At 40.2% G+C, this 16,786-nt stretch overlaps 1 protein-coding gene across 7 annotated transcripts in view; it reads right to left on the bottom strand.

The window, feature by feature from the left end:
- DNAH8 (dynein axonemal heavy chain 8) overlaps nt 1-16,786 on the bottom strand; it is a 333,661-nt gene that overhangs the window by 315,012 nt on the left and 1,863 nt on the right. For 6 of the 7 annotated variants that reach the window (XM_042938632.1, XM_042938634.1, XM_042938636.1 and 3 more), the window contains exons 2-4: nt 12,641-12,741; nt 6,679-7,145; nt 6,436-6,570 (exon numbers count right to left, since the gene is read on the bottom strand). In XM_042938632.1, coding sequence (XP_042794566.1) covers nt 6,436-6,570; nt 6,679-7,101 — 558 coding nt within the window. In that variant the 5' untranslated portion in view covers nt 7,102-7,145; nt 12,641-12,741. Of the gene's footprint in view, nt 1-6,435; nt 6,571-6,678; nt 7,146-12,640; nt 12,745-16,786 lie in introns of all 7 variants that reach the window. The other variant, XM_042938633.1, reaches the window with a different exon arrangement.

Genomic DNA, 16,786 nt, shown 5'->3' with positions numbered 1-16,786 from the left:
GGAGCAGCAAGAGCATGAATGCCAATGTGGTAGAAACCTCACTGGTAGAAACCTCATTGATCAGGGTCCTGGTAAGAAAAGAAGTCTCAACAAAGGGGTTTTGAAGAAACTTTATGATAAAGAGGCTACTGCCAGAGGCCAGAGCAGGGTTAAGGGAAGCTGTGGCACGAGCAGCAACAACAGGACTATCAACAAAGGAAAAAGAAGTACCAAGGCCTGAAAGTGTGATGACTGGGTGAATGGTGTATCTGGATGCAAGTGGACACAGAGCTGTGGGAGAAGATCTGTTTGGGAAGGACTCTAGTAAGAGGATATGACCGTAGCCAGAAAAATAGCCAAACAGGCAGAAATAAGACTTCTCACCCCACCTGCCCTCTAATCTCCTGCTGGTGCTTCCTAGTGACTGAGTCACATGGAAGCCGGAGAGCAAAGGAGCCCAGGTGATGGGTTCTCGAGAGGTCAGCTTTCTGGGCCACAGAGTAGGGTGGTGAAGGGTGGGCAATAGATCTGAAGGCAAACAAAATAACCATCACACTCTCACCGTCACCCTTTGTGGGGACTTTAATGAGCTGCTTTTAGGCTTCATTGTTACACCAGGTTTCACATAAAAGGAAAACCTTTTCATATACCCAGTTTCCTAAACCACTACACCAAACCATTCCACCCTTCGTTCCTGGTTCCATCTTCTTATTCACCTGTCCACCAATCTTGATGCCAATTTACTATAGGTGCTTTCTTGATCCATTCGACCAAATAAGCATTCTTATCTCTCCCAGATTTAGAGATTGGTTTCCCCCCTGGCTGTACTATCTTCACTCCACCGTGGCTTTGCAACTAATAAACAACTCTTACTGAAACACTTTTCCTGGTTTGATTCTTCCCTTAAGATCTAGGTTTCCCTAGATTTCCTAGATGGGCAGCCTAACCAGTGTCTAACCTGGTCCATGGTGGCCTCAAAGGAAGAACTTAACCACACAGACCCAAAATACAAGACACTGTCCAGGAATGACAAATGAAAAGGTTTGCAGGCTTATGATACTCTCACTTCCTGGCCAAGAGGCTACCCAGTGAGAAAGACTTCCTCCATACATAGACTATCAGCCCAGAAAGCCAGCTGGCAAATATTTAAAAGTGAGATGACCAGCTCCACAGGCACCCATCTCAATGTAGTCCTAGCAGCTGTCCTTCTCCAACATTACTAGCCAGCGCCAATGTATATGCCTAAATCTTTAACAGAGCTTCTGGGATTCCAATTGTGGGATTAACCAAATTTATGGCCTAGAAATTTTCAGGTGAAACAAGTTTGATTACCTATCTTGCTGTACAAGTGGTATCATCCACAGCAAGAACAGGCTACAGAATCTGTGGGGCCAGTGCAAAATGAAAACGCAGGAACATTTGTTAAGAAATTAAGGTTTGGTGCACCTGGGTGGCTCAGTCAGTTGAATGTCCAACTCAGGTCATGATTCCAGGTCATGGAATCAAGCCCTGCATCAGGCTCTGTGATGAGCATGGAGCCTGCCTGGGATTCTCTCTTTCTCTCCCTCTGCCCTCCTCCCCCATTCTCTGTCTCTCTCTCTAATAATAAAATGAATATTAAAAAAATTATTAAGAAATATTAAGACTCTTAACTATAGAGAACATTGGATGGTTACCAGAGGGGAGGTAACTGGGGAGATAGGTTAAATAGGTGGTGAGGATTAAGGAGTGCATTTATTGTGATGACCATCAGGTACTGTATGGGAGTGTTGAATCACTAAATTCTATACCTGAAACTAATATTACACTGTAAACTAACTAACCAGAATTTAAATAAAAACTTAATTAAAAAAAAGTATTTAGAGCACCAAATTCCTGCTTTATCACAGCTCACTGGATGGTTGCCAAATTTATTCTCAACCCACCAGGAGTCTGAGGTTTCATATTCTAGAGAGGTCTCTGAACAGCAGGATGCCAAGCACAAACCATAACCCTGACCCTAGCCTTAACCCTGACCCTAAACCTACCCCTACCCCTACCTCTACTGGTAACCCCTAAACTCTACCTCTAAGCCTACCTCTAACCCTAAACCTAACCTCTATGGAGGTCTCTTAACTTCAGGATATGAGGCACATACCCTCACCCTCACCCTAACCCTAGCTCTAACCTAATCCTAACCCTAAGCCTAACCCTAACCCCTAACTGTGAACCACTAACCCCTCACCCGAACTATAACCATAACCTTAACCCTAAACTTATCCCTCTAGAGAAGTCTCTGAACAGCAGGATAACAGGCACATACCCTTACACTGGCCCTAGCCATAACCCTAATTCTTATCCTAGCCCCAAACTAACCCTAATTCAACATCTGAGGGTAAAAAAAAAAAAAAAAAAAAAAAGAATTGGCATACATCTATAATGAAATATTACATAGCAATGAAAAAGAATGAAATCTTCCCATTTGCAACAACATAGATGTAGATAGAAAGCATTACTTTAAGTGAAAACCTAATCATAACCCAAACATATACCCTAGCCCCTAACCCCTACCCCTAACCCTAACCCTAAACTTATCCCTCTGGAGAGATCTCTGAACTGCAAGATAATAGGCACGTAAAATCACACTGGCCCTAACCCTTATTCTGGCCCTAAACCAAACCCTAATCCTAGATATGATAACTAATCCTAGGTATATACATATACCTCATCATTTTCCATATGTATATGTATATATATATGAAAATTTAAGATACATATATGAAAATTACCCATAAAAAATAAAAAAGAATGAAATCTTGCCATTTGCAATGACATGGGTGGAACTAGAGTATTATTGTACGTGAAATAAGTCAGAGAAAGACAAATATTGTATGATTTCACTCACATGTGAAATTTGAGAAATAAAACAAATGAGCAAATAGAAAAAAAACAAGGCAAACCAAGAAACAGACTTAACTATAGAGAACACACTAATGATTACCAGAGGGGAGATGGTTGGGGGTTATGAGTTAACTAGGTGACAGGGATTAAGGAATGCACTTGCGATGAGCACTGAGTTTTGTATGGAAGTTGAATCACTATATTATACACCAGAATCTAATAATACGCTATATATTAACTGGGATTAAAATAAAGTAAAAAGAAAAAAGAATTTCAAGGTGGATATGGTCAATTAGTCTTCAACAAAAGAGGCAAGGATATGCAATGGGAAAAAGACAGTCTCTTCAACAAATGGTGCTGGGAAATCTGGACAGAATGAAACTGGACAGAATGAAACTTACAGAATATACAAAAATAAACTCAAAGTGAATTTAAGGCCTAAATGTGATACCTGAAGCCATAAAAATCCCAGATGAGGGGCGACTGGGTGGCTCAGTCGGTTGAGCATCCAACTTTGGCTCAGTCGTGATCTCATGGTTTGTGAGTTTGAGCCCTGCATCGGGCTCTCTGCTGTCAGCACAGAGCCCACTTCAGAGTCTCTGTCCCCCACTTCCTCTCTGCCCCTCCCCCACTTTCACAAACTCTCACAAAAAAATATTTTTTAAATATTTTAACAGATATTTAATAATATTTAAATAATTATATTATTATATTAATAATTAAATTATTATTAATATTTTATATTACTATAAATTATATTAATATAAATTATTAATATTTTATATTAATATAAATTATAATTAATAATTTAATTAATATTAAATATTAATTTAAATAAATAATAAATTAATTTAAAATATTTAATATTTTTTAAATATTTTAAATATTTAAACAGAATCATAAATGAGAGCACAGGCAGTAATTTCTCTGACATTAATCATAGCAACATTTTTTTTGTAGATATGTCTCCTGAGGCAAGGGAAACAAAAGCAAAAATACACTATTTAGACTACATCAAAACAAAAATCTGCAAAGCAAAGGAAACAATCAACGAAACTAAAAGAGAACCTACTGAATGGGTTAAGATATGTGCAAATGATATATCTGATAAAGGATTAGTATCCAAAACATATAAATAACTTATACAACTAAACATAAAGAAACCAAAATAATCCAATTCAAAATGGACAGAAGACATGAACAGACATTTCCCCAAAGAAGACATACAGATGGCCAACAGACACATGAAAAAATGCTCAATATCATTCATCAACAGGAAAATGAAAATCAAAACTATAATGAGATATCACCTCACACCTGTCAGAATGGCTAAAATAAAAAACATAAGAAACAAGTGTTGGCATGGGTGTGGAGAGAAAGGAACCCTGGTGAGAATGCGAACTGGTACAGACACTGTGGAAAACAGTATGGAGTTTCCTCAAAAAGTTAAAATAGTCAAAATAGAACTACCCTATGATTCAGTAATCACACTACTGGGTATTTACTGAAGAGACACAAAAACATTAATTCAAAGGAATACATGACCCTCTATGTTTATTGCACCATTATTTGCAATAGCCAAATTATGGAAGCAGCCCAAATGTCCATCAATAGATGAATGGATAAAGAAGATGTGGTATATATACACAATGGAATATTACTCAGCCATAAAAAAGAATGAAATCTCACCATTTGCAACAACATGCATGGAGCTGAAGAGTATAATGCTAGGCAAAATCAGCTAGTCAGAGAAAGATAAATATGTTTTCATTCATATGTGAAAGTTAAGAAACAAAACAAATACACAAAGGACAAAAGAAGACAGAGAGAGACACACAAACCGAGAAACAGACTCATAACTATAGAGAATAAATTGATGGTTACCAGAGGGGAGGTGCATGGGGCAGGGGCAATGGGTGAAATAGGTGATGGGGATTAAAGAGTACACTGATCATGATGAGCAATGGGTGATGTACAGAATCGTAGAATCATGACGTTGTACACCTGAAGGCAACATAACACTATATGTTAACTATACTGGAATTTAAAAACTTAAAAAAAGTTTTTTAAAGAATTTCAAGGTGGTGACAGGAGATCATTAAGCCAAGTACAGGACCCTTCAGCCCAGGGGCCTGTTTGCACAGTCCACATGCCCATGAAGCTATCCTTGACCACACCTGTACATTCCTGCAGAGAATTTCGGCAACCTGAGAAACTACACTCTATTTCAGTTGCTTTCTGTGGCACCTCTTCTTTTATGTGCACATCCCCATGCATTTTTCTATCTTTAGCCATTAAAATAGCTCAGATTATTGATCTCTGTGCATCGATCACATTCCCAGATCACCATAACACACTAAGGGAACAGGAAATTGAGCAATCCCACTCATGCTATCAGAGGACTGCTAGTTCTCAACTTTTATAGGGTCCTGAAAGAAGTGAAAGGCAGACAACTTTCCAGAACTTGGCAACACCTTGCATCAAGCAAGGGAGAGACTCCTCTAGGCACCATTCCCCAGAATCTTGGCTCCTAGAGCAAGCTAAAGAGTTTTGCCCAAGTTCACTGGTCCCTATAAAAGCAGGGGGTAGGGACCCCAACGATGACAACCTCACCACAACACTGCCCCCCTACCCTACTCTCTCATCAGTGCATTCAGTGGGACAACCAGCTCACCACCAGTATGTACCTGCTCTCTGGTCTTGCTGGGGCTCCAGGCCAGTCCACTCCAAGAGGTGGTAAAGAGCTCAGGCAACTTGTAGTAATTTTTTTTGAAAATTAATATAGAGCCACAGCTATCTGAAAGGAAGCAGTGATACTGCTTCCGATAGCTTCTATGAAAGTCACAGCTTATCATATATTACTCTAATTAGGGTGACCACAGAAATTCATCAGCCAAAACCGGGACTTTTTAGGAGTGAAAGGAGGGACTGTTAATAATTTTGCCAGGAAAGTAGGCATAATCTAGGGCTGTCCCTGACATGGTAATCACCTCTTTGTTTTCTACAAAGCTCATGCAAAAGTCACTGTTCCCTAGTTCATATGTGCCCAGTTTGTTTTTCTATCCAAATTATTTGCATATGTAGTTTACACAACCTGTGCTTTCATTAGAGAGAGAGAGAGAGAGAGAGAGAGAGGGAGAGAGAATCCCAAGCAGGCTCCACACACTGTGAGCGCAGAGCATTATGCAGGGCTTGAACTCACAAACTGTGAGATCATGACCTAAGCTGAAATCAAGAGTTGGATGCCTAACCTACTGAGGCACCCAGGGGCCCCTGACCTGTGCCTTTAAACTAGTTAACTCTATCTGTGCTTGACTATCCCTCTAACTTTTAAGGGCATTTTGAGTTCAAATTTTAGCCAAATTCGAATTGCTAACTCTTCTCTTCGTTTCCTACTCAATAGTAGACCTAACTAAAAATATGATTCAACTGGCTTTAAGTCATATAAAACTCCCCTAATTGGTAAAATTTCAACCTTCCCTTTCTAAATATTCTGTTGTTCATGACAATGACCCCAGCCTCTTAAAACAATCAGTTGTCAAAGAGCAATTAAAAACTAGTAAGATTTAAACTCACAGATGGACAGTCCAAAATTAATTCTTCAACGGTTACCAAGTCCAGGCCAAGCTTCTCCGCTAGAATTTCAAATATATATTTGTATGAAGGGTCAATTTTCGTTTTCCGATTTTCCCTTGCTTCTCTAAATCTTGCCTAAAGAATGAAAACCACAGGGAAAAATTGTTAATTATGGGAAAAGACCACCAAAAAAATTACTGTGACATAAAAGTGACACTTGAAAAATCTTATTATAAGCAAAACCTGTCTCTCTTTTAATGTTTCCTGGAGATTTGGAATGCCGCTCATGCTTCGATGATATCGGGATGATTTTCGGGAAGACTGGGAAAGCACTTCAGAAAGCAGGGATTGGCCCAGTCGTACTGCAGACTTAGGTCGAACTCTATATCCACCTTGCTCATCATGCTCAGAAGCAGGGACATTAAGAAAATCACTTCCAGAAAGAGCAGGATCTCTTTCAGAAAGAGAGCCAGTTTCTACCGTGGAGGCTGCCCCTGTCACAGAGAGCGGAGCCTCTTCGTCCAAAGGAGGAGGGGCCTCTTCTCCTGGAGGGGGCGGAGCCTCATCTCCCGGAGGGGCGGTACCTTCTGAACCAGGGGGTGCTGCCTCTCCAGAAGAGGGAGGAGCTTCTTGCCAAGAGGGTGGACCACCTTCTTCAGAGCTCATGTTGGCCGTGTTTTCCTCCCACCGGGCACCTGAATCTTCAAAACCTAGAATTATACAATGTTTTCTTGTAAAACTGTACAATAAATGGAATGTTCTGTGTTAATTTATTCCTCCCCTTGAGCCTGGACAGGTAGGAAAATCATCTATTTCTCCCTTCCTACATTAACTGAAGAAGCTAAGCTCACAGGACTAGAGAATGATTTTTTAACGAGGGACAGCACACATATACCTAGGGCCCTTTTGAAACTATAAGAGCTCCTCCTGACTATGATATGCCTCTAGGGGACTGCCACTCCACACACATCCCATCCCTGTCATAGTAATTACTGCACCTGATGGGAAGGTACCTGTCCTCAGGTATGTAAGGGCTGAAAAATGATTGAAAACCACAGCATTAGAGCTGAGATACTGACTTGTCCGAGAGACAAGGCAAAGAACCACACGGACGGAAATATTCCTTGCATGGAGGAACTCCGTGATACAATTCACTAATCACTCAACCATCCAGCCATCTCATCTACATACGCATATCCAAGAACCCCCAGAAAGCATAAAACCTCCTCTTAGCAGTGTGAAAATTAATAAAGGGAAACCTCATTTAGTATGTTTTCGGAAGGCCAGCAGGGGGAAGCTCTCACATCCTACCAGCCCTACCACTGGTTGTGAATTGCAGACCAAATAGCAAGAGCCTGACCTTGTACATGGATACTACTTTCCTATCCCGCAGGATTTATGAAAGACTTTCCCTTCCCCCAGCAATAGCCCAGGCAATGACAGGCTGTCACAACTCAGCCAATGAAAAGCCACTATACTTCCAGCTCCCAGCTTACTCCAATGGACTTTTTGTTTATAACAGCATCCCCCTAAAATGTGACTGTGACTATTTATTAAAGCAATGGTATCATATAAAGTATAAATCTGACCTACTCAATCAGAAAAGCTCTATATACAGGAATACAGAAGTTATCATGAGCACATTAAGCAGGAAAATTAGGAGACACCAGTGGAACAGGAGAAAATGTCACTTATAAAGAAAGAAACCATATTATAGGACAATAATCAAACTTCCATCGAAATAAACAAGTTTTCAGGATATGGCTAAGATCCAGAAGCCAGGATAATAGTAAACACTTGAAGAACACAACAACATAAAATTCCAAAGCAGAGATTTCAAAAGAAGACAGAGAAAGAGGCTTTTTAATGAGAAATTCTGAGGACACTGGTGCACACCTGGCCTAAGTAAGATGGTCCTTCTTGTGGAGGGACATGAGCAGCCCTCCATAAGACAGAGACAGCCTGTAACCTGCACCCCACAGCTGCCTCCTCCAGCTTTTCCAAAGATCCTATAAACAGCTGAAATGGTTTTCTTTGATATCCTAAATTGGCCTACTCAAGAACAGAAATACCCCAACTGACCTACCTTTTTGCTGCCAGCTAAGCACTCGTGGCCAAGACATGCAAAAAAGAACAACTGTTCCCAAACCAACTGCAGACTTTTTTTTTCTCATCCCCCTTTCCTCTCTCTTTTATAAACCTCTCTCCTCTCTCCTTTATAAATTCCAGGTTTTGTCTTTGTTCCTTGACCACAATCTAATGTATACTTTCTTCACATGTGAGTACATTTGCTTGGAAAGTAACTAAGTAAACATCTCTGAGTTATTTTTGGACATAATGATCTGCAATACCCAGGAGTTGTGGGGCACCTGGGTGGCTTGGTCAGTTAAGTGTCCGTTCCACTCTCGATTTTGGTTCAGGTCACGATCTCACGGTTCATAGGATCAAGTCCCATGTCGGGCTCCATGCCGACAGCACAGAGCCTGCTTGGGATTCTCTCTCCAACTCTATCTGCCCCTCCCTCGCTCTCTCGATCTCTCTCAAAATAAATAAATGTACTTAAAAAAAATACCCAGGAGTTGTGTTTGCATTATCTTGGCCTAGAGGAGTTAATTGTACTATCTATAGTAGCTCAAGAACAAGTATAATGATACATACTAGGGAAGTCATATCAACTGCCTGTCACTCTGTTCTAATTTATGCTTTTGAATTCTGCAAAACAATTCACTCTACTCAGTAGGAGAATCATGCCCATTCTCAAAGGATATTGTCAGGCATGGTTGTCTAGTTTCTGAAACCAAAGCAAAATTTACTTAAATTTCAATATAATGGTAAAACACATACACTGACTAAGCTCACTAGCACTAGAGAGATTCTCTGTAGGCAACCAGTGCTCTTTCTAGAACCACCATTATTTATACCACTATAGAGTCACTATTATTTAAGCCATCAAGGAAAGGTGAAAATTAAATCATGATAGTATGTTTAAGAAGTCAGGGAAGTATTCAATTAATCTTAATGATTTTTTTCATCTAAAAATGGCCACTATTTTTTTTAAGGGTTGGCACAGATTAAATTTTCAGAAAACGTTATTATCCAACACAGTTCATTCCCTGAGGAGTCCAGATTTCTGAGATTCATGGCACATAATTTCAGAACTAGAAAAAAAAACCTTAGAAAGTATCTAGTTCAGCTCTCCCTTTTTACTGCTAATGAAACTAAGACCCACAGAAGTCATAGGTCTTACCCAATCACACAGACAAAAATGATCTTTCTAAATATCAGATCATATCATATCACTGCCCTACTTCTGGGTGCCAAATACAAACTCTTGTGTCCTCCAGGGCTTTCCTGACTCGGTTCCAATCTCTCCAGTTTTCTTCCATTGCCTTTGCCCTGGGTGTTGCCTGAGGTCACAGCAGCTCTGGCAGTTTCTGAAAAAAAGCACTGTTCTCTCACCTCTCGTCATTGGCTGAGAGCTCACAGCCTAACGAAGGAGGCAAACATACCAACCCTTAAAGTTTCATTACAGTCAGCCAAGGTGTGCACGAGAATCTGTAGCATCAGAGGAGAAAACTCAAGAAGGAAATCTCTAAGGAGGAGCTGTCATTTAAGGTAAGTCTTGGTAGGGTACATATGAGTTCCATGGAGAAGACTGGGGAAGTCATATTAACTGTCAACAATTAAATGCCAAGTTCTGGGGTGCCTGGGTGGCTTGGTCAGTTAAGCATCCGACTTCGGCTCAGGTCATGATCTCGCAGTCCGTGAGTTCGAGCCCCGCATCAGGCTCTGTGCTGACAGCTCAGAGCCTGGAGCCTGTTTCATATTCTGTGTCTCCCTCTCTCTGTGACCCTCCCCCATTCATGCTCTGTCTCTCTCTGTCTCAAAAATAAATAAACGTTTAAAAAAAATTAAAAAAAATAAATAAATGCCAAGTTCTATGCTTGGGGAGATGTATAACAATGCTTGATAAATACATATATTTATATATATATATATATAACACATGACCAACAAGCACATGGAAAAACACTCAATGCTCAACGAAGACAATGCAGATCAAAACCACCAGGAGATGGCACTTTACACCCACTAGGATGGCTATAATTTTTTTAAAAATTTTTGTATTGTCTATTTATTTTTGAGACAGAGCAAGCATGTGTGTGTGCACGCAAAGGCTGGGGAGGGGCAGAGAGGCGGGGGGGGGGGGACAGAGGATATGAAGCAGGCTCCGTGCTGACAGCAGAGAGCTTGATGCAGGCCTTGATTGAACTCATGAACCATGAGACCATGACCTGAGCCAAAATCAAGAATGACTGAGCCACCCAGGTACCCCTAAAATTTTTTTTTAAGACAATAAAAAGTGTAGAGAAGGTTGTAGAGAACTGTAAATCTTCATCCATTGCTGGTGGGAATGTAAAATAGTACAGTCTCTGAGGAAAACAGGTTGGCAGTTAGTTTCTCAAAAACCTAATCACAGGGGCGCCTGGGTGGCTCAGTCGGTTAAGCGGCCGACTTCGGCTCAGGTCATGATCTCGCAGTTCGTGAGTTCGAGCCCCGCATCGGGCTCTGTGCTGACAGCTCAGAGCCTGGAGCCTATTTCAGATTCTGTGTCTCCCTCCCTCTGACCCTCCCCCATTCATGCTCTGTCTCTCTCTGTCTCAAAAATAAATAAACATTAAAAACAAAACAAAACAAAACAAAAAAACCTAATCACAGAATGACCACATGAGCCAGTAATTCCAGTCCAGGGTAGAATTTTACCAATTCCATGCAAGAGAATTGATAACATCTGTTCACACAAAAATCTGTAGGTAAATGTTCATGGCATACCTTGAAATGTGGCATACCTTATAATGGAATATTATTCTGTCATAAGAAGGCATGAAGGACTGTTACATGCTAGAGCAGGGATGAACCTTGAAAACACCACACTAAGTGAAAGAAGCCAAACACAAAAGGCCACATATTGTATGAATCTTTTTATATGAAATATCCAGAAAAGGCAAATCCATAGAGACAGAAAGTATATCAGAGGTTGCCAGGGGATAGGGAAGGAAGAACTGGGCCTAATGGCTAATAGGCCTGACTGTCTTTTTTGGATAATAGAAATGCTCTGGGATTAGATAGCAATTATTTATGGTTGCACAACACAGTGAATATAATAAAAACCATTGAAGGCTATGCCTTAACATGGTGAACTTTATGTTATGTGAAATAAGCTTATAACTCAATTTTAAAATGCTATTTTTAGGGGAGCCTCAGTGGCTCAATCCATTAAGCTACCAGCTCCTGATTTCAGCTGTGATCATGTTCTCACAGTTAGCAAGTTTGAGCCCTGCATAGGGGCTCTACACTGTTAGAGCCTGCTTGAGATTCTCTCTCTCTCCCACTCTGTCTGCCCCTCCCCTGCTCTCGTTCTCTCACTTAAAATAAATAAATAAACTTAAAAAAACTGTTAACAGGGTGCCCGGGTGGCTCAGTCGGTTAAGAGGCTTACTTCAGCCTCTCAGGTCATGATCTCAGGCGTGGTCTGTGAGCTCAAGCCCCGCATTGGGCTCTGTGCTGACAGCTCAGAGCCTGGAGCCTGCTTCTGATTCTGTGTGTGTCTCTCTCTCCACCCCTCCCTTGCTTGCTGTCTCTCTTTCTCTCTCTCAAAACTAATAAACATTAAAAAAATAATAATAATAAAGTAAAAAATTGTTAAAAAAAAACAAATAAAATGCTATTTAAAAAAAACGATAAACACTGCAGTAAGGAAATGACCAATTTATTGACCATCTGTCAGGAAGCTTTAGTTTGGAAAATTTCCCCTCAAACCCACCAGGGGAAAAAAGAAGGCATTTTAATACTAAATAAGAAAGGTAAAAAAGAGATAGAATTAGTTTAGGCACAGATGACTGTTAACCCTCTGTAGGCACCAGTTTCCCCCACCCCTTACTCAAATAGCTATTTGTGATCTTGCAAAGAAAGAATATTAAAGCTAAAAATGCTTCATTTAGTCCTGAATATCACCAGTTGGGTTAAAGAGTACCTATGGTTACTAAGGTCAGGCTGAATCCCTAGCCTTAGAGAAGGAAATTTCATTGAAAACAAGTATGAAAGGGAAGAAAAAAATGAAAGCTTCTCCCCTGTTCCTGTGCCACAGCCCCAGCCGCCATGCAAAATGGTGTAACTACTATGTGCCCAGGGCCACGATACTCACTCTGGGAGGCAGAAAACAAGGAGACTTTTGTCCTCAAGGATTCACAATGCTATTGGAGAGAGATCTTCGCAAATCAGTCAAGAGTGTGAAACTGCAGAGTTCTACTGGAAAATAATTCAGAGAAGGGAAGAATTAGTGTCAACAAAATAGACAAAGAGGATTTCATGGAGGATTTGAGCATAAGTTGCATTTGAAGACTAAGCTGGATTCAGTAAGAAGAGAGGGAAGAAACCTAGAAAGAAAAGTAAAGAGGTAAAGACAGGAAAGGCTATGAAGAGGTCAAAAAAGGGAGAAGTTAGTAGGGGAAAAAAAGCTTAGAATGATGTCATATTATATTTATTCTTCCAAATGACTACAAACAGCAAGGATTCAGAATCAATTAAAATAAGTAAATAACCAATGATAAAACATGTTTTTTTTAAAGCACAGATCTTAATGCTAATATGTTAGAAAACTGTCTCAGTTCTTTTTTTTTTTTTTCAACTTTTTTAATGTTTATTTTATTTTTGAGAGACAGAATGTGAGTGTGGGAGGGAGCAGAGAGAAATGGAGACGCAGAATCCGAAGCAGGCTCCAGGTTCTGAGCTGTCAGCACAGAGCCCAACGTGGGGCTTGAATCCATGAACCATGAGAACATGACCTGAGCTGAAGTTGGACACCCAATTGACTGAGCCACCCAGGTGTCCCCAAATTGGCTTAGTTTTGCCAGTGATTTTTTTCTAGCACTCCTAAGTAGTTCTGAAAATCTCATCAAAAATTCATCAAGTTTTGGGGCGCCTGGGTGGCTCAGTCGGTTAAGCATCCGACTTCAGCTCAGGTCACAATCTCGCGGTCTGTGAGTTCGAGCCCCGCGTGGGGCTCTGGGCTGATGGCTCAGAGCCTGGAGTCTGCTTCCGATTCTGTGTCTCCCTCTCTCTCTGCCCCTCCCCTGTTCATGCTTTGTCTCTCTCTGTCCCAAAAATAAATAAACGTTAAAAAAAAAAAAAAATCTAAAAAAAAAAAAAAAATTCATCAAGTTTATCATAAGATACACAGAAAAAATCCATTTTGACTGACTCTGCTCATATGCTAATCTAATAAATGCAATCTATAGCTTCAATTCAGGTAAACATTTCACTATAACATATATACACTTTCCACCTCTATGTGTGTCGTCTTACCTCAGTTTCCTTGGAACTTAGGTGAAACTGTTTAAGGAGGAATAAAAAGCATTTAATTTCTGAAACATTAGAATACTTACATGTTTCATGAAAGAGTTTAACTTGTGCTCTACTAAGTGCTGATATCTATGTACCTGCATATATTTTTTAAGATTTTATTTTTTATTTTTTTTTAATATTTATTTATTTTGAGAGAAAGAGAGATAGAGTGTGAGCAGGGGAGGGGCAGCGAGAGGGAGATACAGAATCCAAAGCAGGCTTCAGGCCTCTAAGCCGTCAGCACAGAGCCTGATGCGGGGCTCCAACTCACAAACCGTGAGATCATGACCTGAGCCCAAGTTGGACACTTAACCAACTGAGCCACACAGGAGCCCCTTTTAAGATTTTATTTTTAAGCAATCTCTATACTCAGTGTGGAGCTTGAACCCACAACCCCAAGATCAAGAGTCAAATGCTCCACTGACTGAGCCAGCCAAGTGCCTCAATATTTCAAGCTAAGGGCAGGATAAGCTCTTATTCTGTGAACATTAAAGAGTGTTTATGGTTAATAGTCTATGAACAAACACTGAATATAAAGAAACTGATAACCAGGTATTAATCACTATTGTGAGTGAGAAATAAATAAATTCTAAATAATTTGTTATGCTTTAATATTTTTAAAATAAATCACATATCTAACCATGGGATTTGGGGTGATATTGGGGTTTAGAGGCAGTGGCCAAGAAAGAATTCTTGAAAATGTCTTTGGTGCAAAAAAGATGATTTTATTAAAGCACAGGGACAGGACCCATGGCAGAAAGAGTTGCACTGGGGCTGTGAAGAGTGACTGATTATAAACCTTCAGGTTGGGAGGGGGTAAGGGACAGCTTAAGTCTCTAAGGAATTTTGGAAGCAAAGTTTCCAGGACCTTGAAGGGCTAGCTGTTGTTAGGAAAATGTCATTTATTATATTCCTTAGTAAAACCTCAGTCATGAGACTATTCAGATGGATATCAGGGGCCATATGCTTGCAGTATAATTGCCAACATATACTTGGGGGTTAAAGTAAAGAAGGCTTGCAAAGGAATTTTTATGTGTTTTAGTAGACTCACAGGATCTTGGGGGTGGGAGGAAGGATCAGGATAATAATAAGCCAAGATTCCATTTTGCAAAGTGTCATCATCAAGGCAACTGGGCTCCTAGAGGAAGGTCACTCAGCCTGTTTCAAGGACTTGTAAATGGGCTATAGGCAGTAAGGGAATTTCATTTCTCATTTGCCTTTGTTTCCCACATCACCACGGCAAGCACTTAAACCCCGTTACGTCTTGATAAGGGTGATATTAGGGCTCCGGGAAATGGAGTCTATAGGTTTCTGGAGATTACGGTATGGATAAGATTGCCTTTTTCTTGCAGTTCACTAAGTTATCTGTAAACTGAAGGAGACTCCTGTCCTGCATGCCTGTGATTTCTCAGTCACCCATTTGCTTTCTTTCCTTTCCCCTGTTCTTGAGCAGCCAGGAGTGTACGAGGAATATCTCACATATCCCACCTGGGGGCAGGGAGGAGGTGCTTTTAGCCTGTACTTTGCCCTCAGCTCGCCCCACGATCCCTCATCATCTAAGACACTCAAAATAAATAAATAAATTGCCCAATAAATAAATAAACCACTGCCCACATGGGGAGATCATGCCTAGGGGAAGTGTAGAATTCTTCCTCTTAACAAAATAATTTAAGATGCATTTTCTACATGGCTTTCAAATGCCAAATCGTACTGGGCATGTACTAAACTCTGAAAATAAAATACCAGCTTACCACTTCCAAAGACTGATGCAACCATTTAATTTTAGGTTAGGAAATGTATACAACTACTTTATTTAGAATTCCTAAAAACTGTACCAAAAGTTTGAATAGAGTACATAGTTGAAATGGGAAAATCTTAGTAAACATGAATTAGCTTACTATATTATTCACATTATATCCAATTTGTATGTATGTATGTACATATGTATGTATGTATGTATATATACAGAGAAGGTTGATTGTTCACTGCAACATGTTTGTAACAGCAAAAACAAGTGCAAAAACAAACATACTTCCTGGAAACATCCAAAAAATGTCCCTTCTAAAGGACCCATTGTATACGTAAAAGGAATATAACACTCTGTGTTAATTATACTTCAATTTTTAAAAAGATGTTAAATATAGTAGGTGCTCAATAAGTGGTAACCAATTACAAAAAAAGAAAGAGAGAGAAAAAGGAAGGGAGGGAGGAAGGGAGGAAGGAAGGAAGGGAGGAAGGAAGGAAGAAAGGGAGGAAGGAAGGGAGGAAGGAAGGAAAGAAGAGGTAGGGGGAGAACCCATTAATTGAACTGCAGTACTAAGGCCAAATGCTTGGTTCCTGGACTTGTTTTGAAAGCATAAACAGAACTATAGTTGTATTAACTGCATTAACTTAGCTCCACGTACTGATTGGTTCTCTACTTATGTTTTATGCACCTCTTAACCTCAGGCACAATCAATCATTGATTGCTTCTTTACCCCCTACTCCCCGGTTACCCACTGATTGTAGAAACCTAATGGGAAACCAGACAGTAACATTTGTCTTGACATATCTGATTCTACTAGGTGCCAAATAGCTCCTCATTGTGGGAAGAATGCTTACCTCCAGATTGTTTCAAGGCCCCCTCCCTTAAGGTTTCAAGAAACCCCTTAGCCTCCTCTCATGTACAGAAGCTGTCCCAACGCTTAGCAGGGGGAAGCAGCTTTGGGAATGACCCTTGCCTTCTCCTTGGTTCTGTCCTTCTGATCATAAAGTTTTCTTTGCTTCAGAACTCGTGCCTCAGGCATTGGCTTACTGCTCATTGGGTGGGTGCACAGACAAGTTTGAGCTTGATAATGGTATCCTGTTCAATAAAATTTTAATACAGACACTAGAAATAAAAAGAATGAAGTAGAACTACATCTACAGATGTAGAAAGATCTCCAACATGGATTATTTATATGAAAGA

Source organism: Panthera leo, chromosome B2 (assembly GCF_018350215.1).
Source record: "Panthera leo isolate Ple1 chromosome B2, P.leo_Ple1_pat1.1, whole genome shotgun sequence".
Taxonomy (NCBI): domain Eukaryota; kingdom Metazoa; phylum Chordata; class Mammalia; order Carnivora; family Felidae; genus Panthera; species Panthera leo.
Note: the sequence above shows the minus strand (reverse complement) of the source record. Positions and strands in the feature narration are given on the sequence as shown.